This window comes from Jatropha curcas, chromosome 5 (genome assembly GCF_041381405.1).
Source record: "Jatropha curcas cultivar XTBG-Jc1 chromosome 5, XTBG_Jcur_1.0, whole genome shotgun sequence".
Lineage (NCBI taxonomy): Eukaryota > Viridiplantae > Streptophyta > Magnoliopsida > Malpighiales > Euphorbiaceae > Jatropha > Jatropha curcas.
The window spans coordinates 2,194,759-2,213,345 of record NC_143155.1 but is presented as its reverse complement, the minus strand read 5'-3'; the positions used below and the strand labels follow the sequence as shown (position 1 = coordinate 2,213,345).

Below are 18,587 nucleotides of genomic sequence, written 5' to 3'. Positions count from 1 at the left end.
AATGTTATTTTTTATATTGTTAAGTGATATAGCGTTAAATTTAGAGGTTAAGATAGCAGTGTATAAAAAGTTAACTCATATAACGTTTAACTTTTAGCATTTTATGAAAAGTTAATCAAACAGCTAATAACTAAACGCTATCAAAACAGTTAATTTCACTTGAACACCTCTTGCTTTTGCCTGAAGTACTCTTGCTTTACCAGGCAATTATCAACCACTCAATCTATTAAAATATGGAAAATACTTATCCATACTAATCATCATTGAGTATCATTTGTAAAAATTGTTAAATTTTTTTTATTAATTAGTCATACGAGGCTAATGGATCAAAATAATATTGTAGGGACTATTCAATTAAATTAATTGTTCTATCAGATTCATCTGTTTAATTAGCATTTCATCACACGACAAATGTTAGCTACAAAACACTATAAATAATAAAAGTAATATTTTATCTTAGTTAAAACAATAAAAACTACATAAAAAGTTATTATCGAATAAGACCCTAAACTATTTAGAGAGGAAGAATCATTTCCACTAGTGGATTAGAACGTACTTGATTAGCAATTGCAGTGATAATAAATAATGAATGCATATGCAATATGCTGCATCCATTCTTTTCTTTTTAATTTTGAACTTCTAAAGAAAATTTAAATTTGAATAAAATTTAAAATTTGAAGTCTAAACTCTCTAAATCAAAATGCAACGTTTAAAAAAAAATTTCTTCTAAAAAAATAAATATATAAACAACAGATCGGAAACGAATCAGAGTTTATACATCAACTCCTAATAACCCTTTGATTAACTCCTAGCCCTCCATGTCTGTCTCCCCTGAATCTGCAGTCGAAGCTCATCAACCTCACAGTCATAATTGTCAGAGACAACGTCCATCTCCAGCCACCACCAGGGCCACTAATCGCCGCCAGATAACCACCACTCACCAGGATAAAGTGTATGATTCCAGTGAGCTTTCTCTAACTGAACAAATATGTTGTTTTCTTATCTTGCTGCCGCTAGTTACCCTCATGGGGCTAATAGTATATTATTTAGTAAAAGACGGGAACAAATTTGAAACACCAACATTCCTCATTGACTCGGCCAAAGTTTATCCTTTTGATATATCTTCGTCTAATATAACAGCAAATTGGAATATCACCGTCTCCATAGGCTACATTGGTGATGATCGGAGTCCATTCTATTATGAAAATATGGAGGCTTCTCTTTTGTTGAAAAATGAGCGTGTTTGTTCTACAAAGATAGGAAATCTATATGAGGATTATGAGGGTGATAATCTTAAGGTGGTGGATGTGTTTCTTAAATCCTCACTAGCAAGCATGAACCGAACTGTTGCAGAAGCTGTTATGGGGGAGAAGAGAGAAAATGGAGTTGTGACCTTCTCTTTCGAGTTGAATTGCATTGGTACAATGTATTATTATTCAAGAAGTGAAACGGAAAAAAAAAGGAAGATGAAGGTCTTATGTAAGGATTTGAAGATCAGATTTTCTGCTAATACTACTTCTAAAGCAGGAACTTTGGTAACTCCACATGGACCAATCTTCTGTGATGTCTCTGTCTTCCATTGTTGTTAATTTCTCGATTTTGTCAGTTTCTGATTTATGTGGCTCTAAGTGCTTCTATCTATTTGAATTAATGTGAATAAGATATGGAGAAATTCTCTACTTCATTAGCTTTATAATTGTATATGCTTTATTTTTCTATGCTTTATTTGATTATTTTTTTAAAAGATATATTCTTTACTTGATTTAGAAAATTGAAATGCATTATCAAGGAATACAATATGGTAAATTTTTATAACAGATAAAAGTATTTCTGTGATTATATTAATTTGTTTGTCATTATCAAAATCTTTTTTTCAAACTTTGTCACCACTAAATTTAAAGTTATTTTGAACCGTATAATTTGTTTAGTTGGTCCATTGATCGAGTCCTCTCAACCACAAATTTTTTTTATCATTAGACCTTTTTTTTTCATAATAACTCTTCACTTTCTATTAAAAAATTTTTTTGAACTTTTATTTATATAAATTTATTTCTAAATTTTAGGTATGTTCGGCAAACTGCTATTTTATTAGAATATAGCTGTTGTTTGAGTAGCGTATTAATCCTTAAAAATTAATTTAAACAAACTATTTAAAAAGTTATTGGTGGCTACAAACTTAGCGTATTAATCTATTTTTACTTAAATCATTATTTACTAGGCTACAAACTTTAAAAATAATAATAAAAATCATGGGTGAGATTTTACAATTTCATCAAGTAACAATTTTTTGGTCTATCATAACATAGAAAACATATATTGCATATCTGCATGGAAGCAATTCACGGATTTTCTATTCCAACAAATTTTTTGGTGTACCATAGCACAGAAAACAAATAAAACATATTTGCATGAAAGCAATTCACGTAATTTCTACCAGACTAAACTAAACATTAAAATTTCATTGAAAAAATATATCATCCTTAGTTCATGATAACAAAACTTAAAATCGAAGACAATGTAGCAGTTCAACAGGTTTTGTTCAAAGCATATAATAATAGTTCAGAATCTGAAATTTCTCTAATCAAAATGTTGGTCTGGATTAACTACGAGGGTATTAGATATCCTGTGGTTCTTCCAGAGAATCCAATTGTTCAAGACATCAAAGAAGCAATTCATAATGAGCAGCACCTTAGATTTGAAGTAGAGGAACAACTGCTATTGTACCAAAGTATCTACCTGGGAGATAATAATGACACAGTTGAATATTATGGAATTCAACCTAATTCTGAAATCATAGTTCTTGTTGTGCGTACTCTTGTAGTTGGTTTAATTATATGTTTTAGATTACAAGCAAATTTTCTGAATTAGAATAATTCAATCTGATTTTTTCTAATATATAATATGAGCTTCTTCTTGGTTTTTGCAGATGAGGCGTATCAAAATTGATTATAACTTGGCGAGGTTTACTGTGACGATTTGGGACCAATCATGGGTTTTTCAACTCAAACACAAATTTTCAGTAGCGACTCGTATAAATTATGATAAATTGGTGTTTCTTCTCAATGGTAGCGAGTTGAAATTCGATCGAAAGATCTCATCTATTCCGCTGGAGGATAATCTTGTTGCTGTTCTCTTATTTGAAATTAAAATTATTGAAGAACACGAAAACAGTTATGACGTAATAGTCCATAACCTGATGACAGTTGCACAAGTGAAACAGAAACTCTATAGGAGTCATCTCCTTGACCCTGAAAAACTGAAGCTATACTACTATAGTATGGAAACGACAACTTTTCTTGAAGACGATAGAACTTTGAGGTCTTATGAAATTCTTCAGGAAGGAACCGTAATCCATGCGGTTCGCGAACAATCTTAAGTAGATTTATGTTTGTCTTGTCATATAATATTAGAAAAATAAAAGAGCTAGGGATATGGTTTCTTTTTTTTTTTTTTCTTTTAAGGCTTTTAACTTAGTTTCTGAAATGAAAATAATAAATGTTTCTCCTTTCAAAATAAATAAATATGTTACTGATTATGATATTACCATTATTATTTTTAATTTGTGTCTTAAAACAATGAAAATAACAATTCGGAAAAATAAGGGCAGCTTAAAATTAGATGAAAAGGATGAATTAATGGCTATCCAATGAAAATTTCAGAATCGTAAATGCTGATATTTTTAAAAAATGCAAATCAATTCAAAGACAACTTCTGATATTATAATTTATATATATATATACAAATGTTATTAGTTTGATCAGCTAAATCAGTTAGTTTCTCAATTACAAGAATCAAATTTTGATGGAATGCATCTGCAGAAGCTATTGCTGCTGCAATTTCTACACTGCAGAATTTAACTATGCTCAAATTCTACTGTCAAGCTATGGATATTATCTTATCTTATGATTTTAAATAAATTTAGGACACTGGCATGAGATTTTCTTTATCTTTTTTCTCTTTTCCTTCTTTCCCTCTGCCTGAAGTTTCTGGGAAATCCTATTTCAACAATTCATTGCTTGTTATTTGTCCTTTGCAGAGTGATTGTATATTCTTCCAATGGAAGTAGCATGAAAATGGATGAAGGGAGCAGCAAAACTGCTTATACAGATTTTCTATTACAGTGGAGCCAGTGGCAATTGCTTTGATTCAATTCTTCCTATAGTCGAAAGCCACTCTTTCAAAAATTACTTTAAACAAAAAAATGCACAACACAATTTGAGTAAGCTTTTAAAAAAAAAAAAATTGAATAAGCTCAAATAAAACTGGTTTCTTTCATTACTTTTTTCATAGGCACTACCAACTAACTTTTGCTACATCAGAGCTAACCACAACAAAAGAAACTGCAAACTACACAAATAATCTCCCTTCCTACCTATTGAAAGTAATTATCCCTGTCACAAAGAATCACCACAGCAAATATAACAATGGTCAAAAGATTGTCCCTTTCCAATTGAGTCTTCAATTCCTTCCAAAAGCAATTTTCTAGCAAACACCACATATCAATTTTATAGTTATTGTTTTAGTATTCAAAAGTTTTAGTGTTTTGCAACTTTGATTATTTCATACTTATATATAATGCAGGGTAGCATTGGATTATAACTATGTTTAGTTAATTCTTGAGAATTTTTTGTTTACTTGAAATCGAAATAGAAATGAAATGGATGTCGAAATCCAAAAAACCACGCTCTAAGTCTGTTGTAGAACTTATTGATTAGATTTCTTGACACTTGCCGTTAAAAATTTACAATATTAACTGCAAAGGTGCCTAAAGGGAGAATAGGCTTGAAATTGAAGATGAGGTTTCTAAAATGGAAATGTATTATATATGAAAACATCTGATCTGCCAAAAACAGAGAAAGCTGCATGCGGTAACCTTCCTTCAGAATCAACATATATGGAATGCTTATGCACTGAGTTACCTTTTTACAAACAATTAACTGTAAAGGTACTTAAAAAGATAATAGGGTTGAAAATGGGGTTTTAAATGGAAATTTAATATATTCAACTCAAAAGATGAGGTTACAACTGCAATCCCTCTTCTCTGCCATAACAGCCTCTGCTACAGTTTTGTTTATATATGATACACCGATGAGGCTTCAAGATTAGCCTGAACAACCTTCATCTTCTCTCAAAACAGTTCTGTTTATTATTCATATATTTTTTTTGAAATTTATAATTATAATATAACAATATTTCAAATTTATTCATTTTCTTCCGTAATTTTATTTTTTTTTATTTTTCATATTTATTTTTTCATAGATGACCAAGTTTTTAATCTCTATTTTTAAAAACAATAAAAATATTAATTGTACAAAATTTTTGGAATCAAAGTTGATTCTTTTTGAGCGAATTAAATACATATTAATTTAGTGATGTTTATTTTTTAGATGGAACAATATCAACCGATCGCAGAAACTTAACCTTATGCTATTAGCTAGCCCAATCAAGGAAAAACATATTTCTCTTTGACTTGTAAAATAAACATTTAATTTTCTGCCAAATGAAATTCTCAAGGGCCAAGGTTTGGACCTTTGGCCTCCGTTACCAGGCAAGCACTCAACCTCTCGACTTTAATCCAATCCTAGAGGGATGCTCTAAGAGTATATTCCTCACTGACTTATGTTAACATGACATGCAAATTGAAAATAGAAAAGTGAATGTTTATCAAGAGTATATGCATTTACCTGAGATATCAAGAGCAAAACAATCTTGAAAACAAATAACTATGGCAGCCCTGCAGTGTATCAAGCAAAGGAGCTGTTTGGCATGCTTCCTCAACTGTACGGTCCATCCACTTTTTCAATATAGTTTCAGCAATAACAGAAAGCTGATGCTGTAAGACAGCAGAGCCTAGGGGTCCAACCAAATTCAGCCTTGTTGCAGCAGAAAAAGCATCTCTCATTGTTATAAACATGTAAGCTCTTTGAGAAGTCTCACTATCCATTCCAATTAGTCCACATATAATGCCAAAAACAGGTGCATGGTGAAAAGAAACGACCCCAGAACCAAGCAATGTGTCTCTCATAGTTTTAAGATATGGGACTTCCGTGAACACAGAAGCAGCTACCCTCATAAGAGCTGATCCTTGTGCAATAGATGCCTTTCTACTTACTTCATTTGTTAAAGTTGCATCCAATATGGTGTTAAGTTTTTTCCAAGTATTGATATCTGGAGAGATGGTAGCAGAGTACACAAAAGGAAGAAGCAAACTCCCTGTATTCTCCAAAATGTGAAGCACCTGAGTCTTAAAATCTTCAGAGCCCAAGATTATGCGTGCTTGAATTGCTGCCTCAAGACCAAAAGAATGAGCAAAACCACCTGTAGGAAGAATGGAATCAAGCAATTGCCACTGGCTCCACTGTAATAGAAAATCTGTATAAGCAGTTTTGCTGCTCCCTTCATCCATTTTCATGCTACTTCCATTGGAAAAATATACAGTCACTCTGCAAAGGACAAATAACAAGCAATGAATAGTTGAAATAGGATTTTACCAAGCAATGATTGTAACCTTATTTTCAGAAGTTCATCAAAATCAGCAAAGACACAGAGGTATTCCAGATGTATGCATCGTTCATCAATAGCATCCAAACTCTGAAAGAACAACTATAATATGATGTATGATAGATAACTCACTTTCGGAAATGCCCGTGGTATTTATCAATTTCTAGTTCCAAGTTTCAAGGTGCCTGAGAACCGCACAAATTTATTGTCTTTTACCTCGGCATCCTCGGTTATACCACACCAGAGAGTAAATTCCCAAAAGTTATAACCATAGCAAATTCTCAAGGAAAGTTGTTATGGCCATAGCAAATTCTCAAGGAAAGTTGACACGATATTCAATCCAAACCTCACAATATCACCACCAAAATGTCCCATAAAAGAGAAGTTTCACTCCCATCCATAAATTTAGAGGAAATCAACAAAATAGGCATTTGTTGAGTACTAAAATCTTTTTTTTTTTTTTCCTTTTTTTTTTTTTCAATTTAAGACAAAGGGAGACAGAAGCATGGGTTTGAACTCTTGAGGGTCTACAATGCAACAAACACCCATACACTAGGCTATTAGTCCAGACCATGACAATATCACGATCAAACCTCCAAAAAGAAAATGTCCAATAAACTACCATGTTAAGAGAAGTTAGAATATTGTCTATACCTATATTTGTAAGATTGAAGTGGACTTAACCAACTTCAGTTTCATTCTCTTAACACTATCTTTTCCATTTTCTTCGTATAAAATAGCCTGGACTTATTATACCTTAAGCTTACATTTTTGGGAAAAATTAATAATAATAAAGAAGCAATTTTATCTTTTAACAACAAAATTATCAAACATTTGTCCAGCAAAAAAGGTTGAGGCTAGCAGTTGAGTAAATTGAAGGGGGCAATTCGGTGGGTTATAGACTGGATTATGCACCCTCATTCAATCTAAATCAACCCAAAACACTACTGACATATACAATTAATGATGAATTTGAGTAATTTCAATAATGTCATGTCTATAACCCAATTCATGATCAAACCAAAAATGCAATAGGTAATGAGAATCTAACACTTAAACAACTAAAACATCAGACCAAGAAAGGAAACCAATGATAAATTTTAGGGTTTGTGCCGGCAGCTATCAAATTGAACCACATTAATTAAAATCATTTATCAAATTTGCTATATTTAGTTTCATTCTATTTGTTAAAGCTTTACCTCGCGGTGAGAAAGGAATGCCGATTACAGAGATGTTGGTCGATGAAACTTCCTCTCTCCCTTTCTCCGTATATACAAGCAAATCAGAGGATTTTTTTTTTTTTTTTAGATGAATCATTAGACTTTTGTAAAGTAAGAAGAATAAGTGATGTTTTAGATGCGAAGGAGACAGAACAGCGACCGCCGATACAGAGAAGGAATTTTTTACCCAAGGAAATGAATAGGAGAAAAGAAAGGAAGAGAAAATTTAGTCAATTGAACGAAACAACGCCGAACAACGAAACTGAAACGGCGTCGTTTTACTTTCTGTTTTTTTTCAAGGAAATGTAAAGACCACTTATAAAGGCGGTACTCTTTTTTTTTTTTTTTTTTTTTTTTTTTTTGCGAAAAATAAAAATTCAAAGGCGGTGATAGATATTACATAAATTAATAGGGCAACGCAGTTGAATAAGTATTAACGCAGCGGTTGCGAAGCAGAGAAACTCAACAATGGCAGGGCAAATAAAATTAACAATGGGAAACCTACCTGTTGGTTATCGTTTTAAACCAACGGATGGTGAAATAATTAGTTTCTATCTTCCACTGAAATTGAAGGGAGAGATAATTCCTCACGATTGCTTTGTAAATTGCGATTTGTATGGAGACAAAGAGCCATGGATGATTTTCGACAAAAATCTGAAGGAAACCTTTTATGCATTCACCAAACTGAAGAAAATAACGACTAAAAATGGATCTGTGATTAAAAGAACAGCTGGTATCGGAAATTGGGATTGTCAAAATATTGAAATTGTTGAAAACAGGGAAGGTCGCTCAATTGGGGTTAAGAAATCATTAGTTTTTCAAGTGGAGGAAGGGGAATCGGAGGAGAATGGCCACTGGGTCATAGATGAGTATTCGGTTCATCCCGAGGACGAATATGTTATTTGCAGAATCAGAAACAAAGATATGGACGAAGAAAATCTTATAAAAAAGCGCATTCTAGCAATGGAAGAAAACGATCAACAGGCTCCAAAACGATTTCGGGTTTCTGATCTGATTTCTCTGTCGGACCAAGAAGATGTAATCCAAGGCGAAGAAAGTTCCCCTGCGGATGAAGAAACCACTGATAGTGATGAATATACTGACGAAGGTAGTGCAGATAGCTCCAAGGACTGAATATTATGGAAGGTACATTTTCTTGCATTTTGGCCTGATTTAATTTATCAACTATTTATTTGTCAAATTTTCTTGTGTTTCTTTTCTTTTCTGATTTTTATAATTATTTATTTAGTATCTAGTATTGAATCAGAAGCAGGAATAGTTTTAATTCTGTTACATGGAACTATTTTCTTTCAACTATGGCTGCCAATTTCCTTTGTTTGAGGTAGGCAGGGTTATAACAATTTCTTTTAAATTTGAACTTTGAAATACAAATTTTTCATTTTTATAACTTGTCAATATGCATAAAGAACCAAGGTTCTCTTTTTCTGAGGCTAATGTCAAAGATGGTGACTTGATTTGTTAAAGAAAGAGTGCGTATGTATAGTATTGTATTTGCCATTGAATACCTTGGTCCTTGCCAATTGCAATTTCAACTTCAATGAGTTGAGTTGGTGATATTCAGTTTATCTTAAATATTATATTTTGGATTGATTTTGTTGTCGTTCTTTCTATAACGATCCTAGAAATCCCCGACAGGTCGTTTAATTATGAAACATGGAGGCTTTTGTTTCACTGAAAAGGAAAATTGCAAACCAACTAATTTGCAATTGAGTAAATTGTAAATTTTACTTTTCCCTTTAATTTGAAGATTATAATCTTATGTGAGAATTTAGAGATCATATTTATCTCCAATGATAAAGAAAGTTTAATTGGTGGAGATATAAAAATGGTTATGATTCAATCCAGAAATTATTATCATTATTTAGATCGACCCAAACTTTAATTCTCTCTCGATCAACTACTCTTCTCCTATTTCATTATTTTAATAAATCTTCCCTTATTTCAATAAATTTTGAGAATGCAAGATGCTCTTCCCTGCAAGTCTGTACAGAATATTAATCATCACCAATCATCATACAATCATTATTTACCCATCCTTCACCCTACACTTTGGAATATTTTCAGTTAAATAAATGTTTCACCACAATTTAGTCTTATCTTATAAATATTTAGTAGCCCACAAGAAATAGCCAACAAGGCTAAATCTAGAATATTCTTTTGCTGTATACATTTTCCCCTGTACTCATCATTTTACTCTCGAGAATGAGAATTACAAAACAGAATTTATTCTCCATTTTTTTTTTATCTAAAGATGCTCATGGTATCAGAGCCATTAGCCTGACCCCTTTCCATCTTTGTCATCAAAATTTTGTTTTTCCATTTCTGATTTTCCCCTTTATCTTTCCATTATGACGCCTGAAGAACTTGTGAGTGCTATCACATCTAGCTCTAGGATTTCAGGTCCAGATCCTATACCCCTTATTAACTCTGATTCACCTGAACAATCTCTTGTTAGTATTCGATTGAATACCAATAACTTCTTATCATGGAGCAGATCCATCAAGATTGCTTTGAGAGCTAAAAATAAGCTTGGTTTTATCGATGGAACCGTTGCAAGACCTGAGCTTATTATTGCTACTTACAACACCTAGGCCAGAACTGACAGTATGGTAATTTCTTGGCTCTTAAACTCTATGTCTTCATATATTGTAGAAAACTTTATTTTTTGCCCTACTGCTAAAAATTTATGGGATGAGGTTATCCACAGATATGGTCAAACCAATGGTCCTTTGGAATTTCAGATTCTTAGGGATTTAGCTAATGTCACCTAAGGCACAAAATCCATTAATGAATATTACACATGTTTGAAAAGAAAATAGGATGAACTTTCAACCATTAGAGTCCTACCTGTTTGCACTTGTGATGCTGCCCGTAGTTTTTCATATCTTGATCAAAAGGACAAATTGATGCAATTTTTTATGGGTCTTAACGATGAGTATGACAATACTAGGAACAGCATTCTCATCATGAATCCTTTACCTCCCCTAAACCAAGCTTTCAGCATGGCTTTAAGTGTTGAAAAACAAAGAGAGATCCACCATCACCCTATTGAATCAACTGAATCCACTGCTATCATGCTTTCTCAAACTCGACCATCCACAACCAACTCCTTTTACAGAGGCAATCAAAGAGAGAACCATTACCAGAACAAATCTAAAGATTCCAAAGATGACAGATATTGCACCTACTGTAAAAATCCCGGTCACACCAAAGCAAATTGTTTCAAATTAATTAGGTACCCTGATTGGTTTCTTGAAAAGCAGAAGAACAAGCAAAAAAAGGGAAACAACACTGCTATTCATAACATGGCTACATCAGAGTCTCCTTTGGATATTTCTATCTCAAGTCCACCTCAAGACACAATTAGTCCCCATCTGAGCAAATTTATTCAGCAAGAAGTAAGTAGAGTTGTAAAGGGAAAAGCTTCAACCTCTGACTCTGGTATTTCTGATGCATCGACTAATTTTGTCCATTTTTCAGGTAGCACTTTACTCTCTGTTATGTCTAGCATTGATTTTAAATATAGCACTATAAAAGTTGTTAATCAATACGACAACATCGTTGTTAATAAAATAACATTATACGATGTTTTATATGTGACTTCATTAAAGTGCAATATCACTAGTGTTTCCATTTTATCAAATACCTGCAAACTTTCAGTGCACTTATACCCAAATTCTTGTTTCTTCCAGGATATGCAGACTGAGACTGTCGTTGCTTTTGGTACAGTTGTGGCAGGATTGTACTACCTCACCAAAGACTCCTTTTCTCTTCAAAGTCACAATGCCATCTACATAGCAGATTCTACACACCCCAGTTATCTTGCCTATCTATGGCACTCTAGATTAGGCCACTTATCAAATAAGAGATTAAATCATGTTCATGGCTTACCAAAATGTGATTTTTCTTCAATTGTATGCCCTGTTTGTCCACTTTCAAAGCAATCAAGACTACCCTTTTCACCTAGCTATTTTGTTTCACAAAGCTTATTTGAATTATTGCATATTGATCTTTGGGGCCCCTATGGGGTAAAATCTATCACAAACGCATTTTATATGCTCACCATCGTTGATGATATGTCTAGATACACCTGGACCTTCATGTTACATTCCAAAGCTCAGGTTTATCAAGCCTTAAACACCTTTTTCAACCTTGTTCAAACACAATTTTTGGCCAAAATAAAAAAAATAAGAACCGATAATGGGAGTGAATTTATAAATTCAAATTGCACATCCTTGTTTACCAAGTTAGGCATTATACACCAAAAATCATGTGTATACTCCCCTCAGCAACACGGTCGTGTTGAAAGAAAACACAAAACCCTTAGTCAAGTTGCCAGATCTTTAATGTACCAATCCAACCTTCCCAAAATTTTTTGGTCAGAATTGCTTTTAGCCATAACACATATCACCAGTCGATTACCTTCTGAACCATTAAACTGGATTTCTCCCTATGAGAAATTAAATAAAAAACGTCCTGATCTTTCCTACTTTAAAACAATAGGATGCTTATGCTACGCCACCAATGTCACTCCCCATAAAACCAAATTCCAGAGTAGAGCCATACCTTCTGTTCTTTTGGGGTATTCTAGTCAACATAAGGGCTATTGGCTATACAACATAAAAACCAAACAAATCTTCCACTCTAGAGATACAATTTTTCATGAAACAATTTTTCATGAAACAATTTTTCCTTTTTCCAGCTCCAAACCAGAATCTGTTACTTCCTTCTCCCTTCCTAAATGTCTTGATGACTATGATCCACAACCTTGCTTTTCTCCTAATCCCACTCCTCAAAATCAGTGTACCTACCCCTTCCTCATCCCCACCTATCACAGAAACAATCACTAATGAATCCCAACCTGAATAGCAAATAATACAACCAGTGCTTCGATGAAGCACTAGAGTGCACTCCAAATCCCGCTGGTTACAAGATTTTGTTGCCACAACCTTTACCAGCGGCGATGACAACGTCTCAGCTTGCCCAATTAAGGTACCACCATATCTCAATACTCTTTTAATCCTCCATTATCTTATTTAAATTTTGTTGCTCAAGTTTCAAAAATTCAAGAACCTAGTTCTTACAATCATGCTAAACATGACAGCAATGGATTGCTGCCATGGAAACTGAACTTAATGCATTAGAAAAAAATCATACATTGATCATTACAGACTTACCAAAAGGAAAAAAACCAATTGGTAGCAAATGGATTTATAGAATCAAAAACAACTCTGATGGTAGCATTGATAAATACAAGGCAAGGCTTGTAGCTAAGGGCTATAGCCAAATTCCTGGCATTGATTATACTGACACCTTTTCTCTTCTAGCTAAGATTGTAACAGTGAGGGTCCTTCTTTCTGTAGCAGCAGCTAAATCATGGCCAGTCCATTAATTGGACATAAACAATGCTTATCTTCATGGAGAAATTGATGAAGACCTTTAAATTGATGAAGACCTTTATATGATACCTCCATAAGGTTACCCAAATGTTGCAAGAGGCAAAGTCTGCAAATTACTCAAATCTCTTTACGGTCTTAAACAAGCGGGGAGACAATGGAACAAAGAGCTCACTTCCTATCTTCTATCTCTTGGCTTTGTACAATCACAAACTGGTCATTGCTTGTTTACAAAGATTTCAGGTGCAACTTTTTTAGCTTTGCTTGTCTATGTTGATGACCGTTTAATAATGGGTTCAAGACCTCTTGATATTTTTTATCTAAAGCAATTGCTGCACTCTAAATTCACCATCAAAGACCTTGGTGAAGCAAAATATTTTCTTGGAATTGAAATTGCTAGAAATTCAGAAGGCATGTTTCTCTCTCAAAGAAAATTCATTTCTGATATCATCCTAGACACTGGTCTGACAGAAGCTAAACCAGCACCAACATCATATATTCAATGGACCAAATTGACTGCCAATATGGATTCTCTTTTGCCTGATCCAGAATCTTATCGAAGATTACTTGGTCGTCTACTTTATTTATCAATTACAAGACTAGACATCTCATTTGCCGTGCAACAACTACGCCAATATATGCAAGCTCCTTGTTCTTTTCACCACAAAGCAACCTTACATGTGGTCAAGTATCTTCAAGGAACAATCTCTGCTGGTTTATTCTTCCCTTGCAACAATAATTTTCAAATTACAGCTTTTGCCGATGCTGATTGGGCATCCTGTGCAGAAACCAAAAAATCAGTAACTGGATTTTGCATTTTTCTTGGTTCTTCACTTGTCTCATGGAAATCGAAGAAACAACAAACAATTAGCATGGCCTCAACAGTATGTGAATTACAATGGCTTTCTAACCTACTCAAAGATTTTCAACTACCACTCAAATTACCAATACCCCTTCATTGTGACAACAAAGCCGCCATACACATTGCCTCAAATCCTGTTTTCCATGAAAGAACAAAGCACATTGATATTGATTGTCATGTGGTCCGATCCAAGCTCACAACATGTTTCATTACTACACCACATCTCCCATCCAAACAACAACTCGCCGATATATACACTAAACCTTTGCCGACCCATTCATTTTCCAACCTTTTTTTCAAGCTTGGATTGGCATTACTATCCCAATCTCCAGCTTGAAGAGGGGTTGTACAGAATATTAATCATCACCAATCATCGTACAATCATTATTTACCCATCCTTCACCCTACACTTGGCATCTTTTCAGTTAAACAAATGTCTCAACACAATTTAGTCTTATCTTGTAAATATTTAGTAGCCTACAAGAAATAGCCAGCAAGGCTAAATCTAGAATATTCTTTTGCTGTATATATTTTCCCTTGTACTCATCATTTTACTCTCGAGAATGAGAATTCCAAAACAGAATTTATTCTCCATTTTTCTTTATCTAAAGATGCTCAAAGTCTTAGATTTGATCTCTAGTGAGCTTCATAGAAATCCTTTGTGAGTGATATTTGATTTGAGAACATTTAAAAACTAGACCATAAAGTAAGGATATCTCATCTTAATTGAGCATTTGCAGCAACAAATGAATGAAATTTACATTTAAGAGTGACCGAATACATAAATTTACCTTTAAACTTTACTATTTTAATACTGTGGCACCTTCAACTTTGCAGATGATTTATTATGCACTTGAATTTATAAATTTTGATAATATTACATACCTTTTAACACTAATAATTTTTAGGATTTTTGACTTTTATATGTAAAATATCGACTTGATATATAGTTAACATGACTTTTAAAACAATAAGTTTTATAAATTTTAAATTTTTAATAAGTGAGTAATCGATCTAATTTTGCAAGTTAAAGTGTTTAATAAAATAATTTTTAAAAATTAAAGTGTTTGATAAATATAATTTTATAACAATTGGATATTTTATTAAAACCAGGCTCTTATAAATTGACTTTTTTAAAGGAAATGAGCTATTTTTCTTTTCATGAAAGGATATTCTTAATCTTAATTTTTCGTATGCCATGGTCAAATTTAATTTAACAAATATAGTTAAAAAATTTTGTAAATTAGTGATGATACTAAACCATTTTTAAAAAATATATAATAATAATGTTATAAAATATTTCAAATAAAATATTTTATTTAATTTTATTTATTTACATAGTTAAATAAAATTTATGATTTTGTAATGTCTATTTTTTAGTGGAGAAATTTTTATTAGGCTAATTATTTGTTTAATTATTTATTTAGTCAAATGCTTATTTTTTCTCACTATATTATTGATTATTATCTTTTCACATTTATATTTTTGCATTTATTTATAAATTAATTTCAATCAATAAGAAATGAAAACAAAATGATTGCAAAAGACAATAATAACCTTAATCATCTAACACTATGAGTCTGTTTGGCAATAACATTTCAGAGAGCTCTTAATGAGTTAACTTTAGTCAAAACACTATATTTATTAATTACACGGTTCGATAAAGTAATATTTATAATAATTTTGAGAAGATAGGAAGTGTTTCATCAAATGTTATATACCTCACTTTAGGATTTTAACTTTATTTTAACACTCTTATCCTTTTTCTTTTCCTATTCTTAAGGCCTAAAATATAGGTATTACATTTATTATAGCTCTCCTTTCAGTTTGGTACTTTGTTATTTATTTGATTTTTCTCCCTCAAATTTCAATTCAGTTAATTAGATTAATTCAGCCACTTTAGTTCGGTGAATAAATGTTCGATTAAAATTTAGTTAAAGAAAATTAAAATTTCAGTGATTGGTTAAAAGTTCAGTTAAAACTTAATTTAATTGAATTAATCAAATTAACCGACTTTCAAAACTAACATTGTTTTGATTAAGTATATAATAAAATTAAAAATTAAAATATTTCAATTTTTATTTTGATTAAATAGTGATTAATAATTTCGATTATTTTTTATTTCAGTTAAAGTCTGTTAATCATAAATTTCGGTTAATTAAGTTTTTATTTCTTTAACTTCGATTTACTAAACAATTATTCATAAATGTATATATATTTATATATTATTGCTCTTAATCTACCATTTAGTACAAGTTAGTAGTTTAGATTAAGATGCTTACCTCTACATCAATATCACAAGTAATTATATTATTATTTAAGAAACTAATCGTATACCCGCGTGTTATATGGACTAATGCTTATAAATTATTTACCACGATAGAGCTACATTATTTTTATATTTAAATTTATTTTAAAAATTATTTTATTAGTTATTTATTATATTTCATCTATAGACTATAAAAATTTATATTATTTTACTTGCTAATACAATTATTATTTGATGAATTAAGAAATTCATAAAAGATGATTAAAATGAGTGAATAAACTTTAAAAATATATAAGTAATCAATAGAATTAAATTTGATTATATGATGAAAGAAGTCGTATGTGTCGTTTACCCTTTTTTTTTTAAATATTTTTTTAGTCTTTCACTATTTTAACAAAAAAAAAAACTTTTTTAACTTTTTCTATACATTTAAATATGATAAAAGAATTATAGCTTAACAAATTTAAAACAATAAACTCACCTTCTTAGCTATATTAAAAAAAAAAAAAAAAGTTGCTTATGCAAATTGAAACAATCCATTTTGCTCAAATCATAAAAATACGTGAATGGAAGAAAAACAAACTTCGTGGATCGTTAATCATTAGGTGTCTTTTGTTTAAGCTATTAATTTTATCATTATCAAAAAAAAATTGAATATAAAAAGAGAAAATATGAATTTGTGTCGCAAATTTATTAGATGTAATATTCATTTCCATCATATGGAACTAAAATTTAGACAATAAAATTAGAGGATAATTAAATTATAAAATAACAAAATGTTACATCAATTTATAATGTGGTTTTTCATTATTAAAATTTTTATATTATTAATACAAAAAATTTATTATTTAGATTATTAATTATAGCTACAGAAAGAAATCAAGGAGTTTGTTATTAATTAAATAAATTTATTACTAGTCACGTACCCGGGCGATGCACGAATTATATAATTTTTTTTAATTAAATTGAATGTAATTTAAAAAAACTATTGCAATTTATATTTGTGTTGATTTAATTTAAATAATTTGTTTATGTAATTTTGATTAAATTATGAAAGATAAAATTATATGCTCGCACAATTAATTATTATAAACAAATTATTGTAATTCAACTAATATATTTAATTAATTATTTATTTCTCTTGAAATTTTCATATATTCAAATTAACCGAGGTATAAGAATATTTAATTTTAGTAAATTGAAATTAATATTTTAATTCCATTTATTAATATAACTACATTATTTAATTAATTTTTATTAACTGTGACTCTATCGTAAATCTATTAGTTTTTTTTATAGAGTAAAAACTATTTAATAAAACAACTTATTTATTAAATGTAAAAAAATTGCCGTGCCCAACTCCAACCACCAGAGAAAATTATCCACTTTAGCCATTCCATACTCGATTAGCAAATTGAGAACTTCCCATGAAATCACCATTGTAGGATTTTCCGTTAAGCAAACACATTTAACTATGGAGTTCTTCCAACTCTCCAATCCATTCCACCAAAAAATGCCAATAATGATTCGTTTTCCCCTTTTCTATATATAATCCGATTTATTCATGTGTTCCGCATTTCGCTATCCATAGCTAGACAATTCTAAAAGTTAGCTAGGAGCTTTGTTCTACCCATCCTCTTAGGATCTTTTTGCCGGGTAGGGATGTCACAAAAATATTAATTATAATGAAATCCTCCATTAAATTTATTAGTTTGCAACTCCATTATTTAATAAAAAAAATTTAATTTTTATTAAACGCAAAAAATAATTATAATAAAAAAATAAAATATCAAGACCACTTCAATATTCTAATATGTTGCTACGTAAGTATTTATGATTTAGAAATTATATACTTATATAAATAGGTATACAAAAATTTATTATTTAATTTTTTCAAATTAGATGATTAAATAAAAATATTAAAAATTTGAAAAATAATAAAATTATACGATTCCACTCTACATATAAATTTTTTTTGAATTTTTATTATTTAGATAGATGTGTTAAAAATAGTACTCCCTTCGTTTCAAAAAGAAAGTTCATTTTTCTTTTTTGGTTTGTCGTAAAATATAATTCACTTTACTTTTTTTTTCTATAGTTAATCCTTAAATTGTCTAGTATACTTTTATTAAATTTTACCTTATTCTCAATAACACTCATTAATTTTTAATCATTATTTTTATTTAAAATAAATATAATAGAAAAATTATATGAATAAAATTATTTTCTAACTATATTTTTTAATTTACAATACACCGGAGAAATAATAAATTAGCACAATTTAATTAAAAAATATATTTTTTAAGAAATACTATGCC

General features: G+C 30.8%; 3 protein-coding genes and 1 long non-coding RNA gene across 10 annotated transcripts; 3 read left to right on the top strand and 1 right to left on the bottom strand.

The window, feature by feature from the left end:
- Nucleotides 1-782: 782 nt before the first annotated feature.
- Nucleotides 783-8,012, bottom strand: UREF (urease accessory protein F). 6 transcript variants are annotated; one of them, XM_020680545.3, is made up of 3 exons: nucleotides 7,701-8,012; nucleotides 5,685-6,443; nucleotides 783-1,248 (listed from the first exon to the last, which is right to left on the bottom strand). In XM_020680545.3, the coding sequence occupies exon 2, from the start codon at nucleotides 6,410-6,412 to the stop codon at nucleotides 5,693-5,695; it is 720 nt and encodes a 239-aa protein (XP_020536204.2). In that variant the 5' UTR covers nucleotides 6,413-6,443; nucleotides 7,701-8,012; the 3' UTR covers nucleotides 783-1,248; nucleotides 5,685-5,692. The 6 variants fall into 6 exon arrangements, with proteins under 6 accessions (XP_020536204.2, XP_020536202.2, XP_020536203.2 ...); XM_020680543.3 differs by lacking the exon at nucleotides 783-1,248 and adding an exon at nucleotides 2,567-2,736; XM_020680544.3 differs by lacking the exon at nucleotides 783-1,248 and adding an exon at nucleotides 3,698-4,156.
- Nucleotides 2,683-3,540, top strand: LOC110009882 (uncharacterized). Its single transcript, XR_016320919.1, has 2 exons — nucleotides 2,683-2,805; nucleotides 2,927-3,540. It is a non-coding gene; the product is annotated as an uncharacterized LOC110009882 (long non-coding RNA).
- Nucleotides 8,013-8,213: 201 nt separating the features above from the next.
- On the top strand, nucleotides 8,214-8,855 carry LOC149496019 (NAC domain-containing protein JA2-like). The gene has a single exon (XM_089722156.1). It carries the CDS (start codon nucleotides 8,214-8,216, stop codon nucleotides 8,853-8,855), a length of 642 nt encoding a protein of 213 aa, XP_089578282.1.
- Nucleotides 8,856-10,237: 1,382 nt separating this feature from the next.
- LOC105637175 (putative mitochondrial protein AtMg00810) lies at nucleotides 10,238-14,731 on the top strand. Of its 2 annotated transcripts, none has more exons than XM_089721612.1 (2): nucleotides 10,238-11,222; nucleotides 11,435-14,731. In XM_089721612.1, the coding sequence occupies exon 2, from the start codon at nucleotides 13,429-13,431 to the stop codon at nucleotides 14,335-14,337; it is 909 nt and encodes a 302-aa protein (XP_089577738.1). In that variant the 5' UTR covers nucleotides 10,238-11,222; nucleotides 11,435-13,428; the 3' UTR covers nucleotides 14,338-14,731. The 2 variants fall into 2 exon arrangements, with proteins under 2 accessions (XP_089577738.1, XP_020536205.3); XM_020680546.3 differs by having other exon boundaries at nucleotides 11,435-14,719.
- The last annotated feature ends 3,856 nt before the right edge of the window (nucleotides 14,732-18,587 follow it).

Bases quoted from the DNA above. Each gene is read 5' to 3' on its own strand.
- UREF (XM_020680545.3), bottom strand. From the start codon at position 6,412: ATGAAAATGGATGAAGGGAGCAGCAAAACTGCTTATACAGATTTTCTA.
- LOC105637175 (XM_020680546.3), top strand. From the start codon at position 11,193: ATGCATCGACTAATTTTGTCCATTTTTCAG. The intron at 11,223-11,434 runs GTAGCACTTTAC...TGTTTCTTCCAG, and splicing joins TAATTTTGTCCATTTTTCAG to GATATGCAGACTGAGACTGT.
- LOC149496019 (XM_089722156.1), top strand. From the start codon at position 8,214: ATGGGAAACCTACCTGTTGGTTATCGTTTTAAACCAACGGATGGTGAA.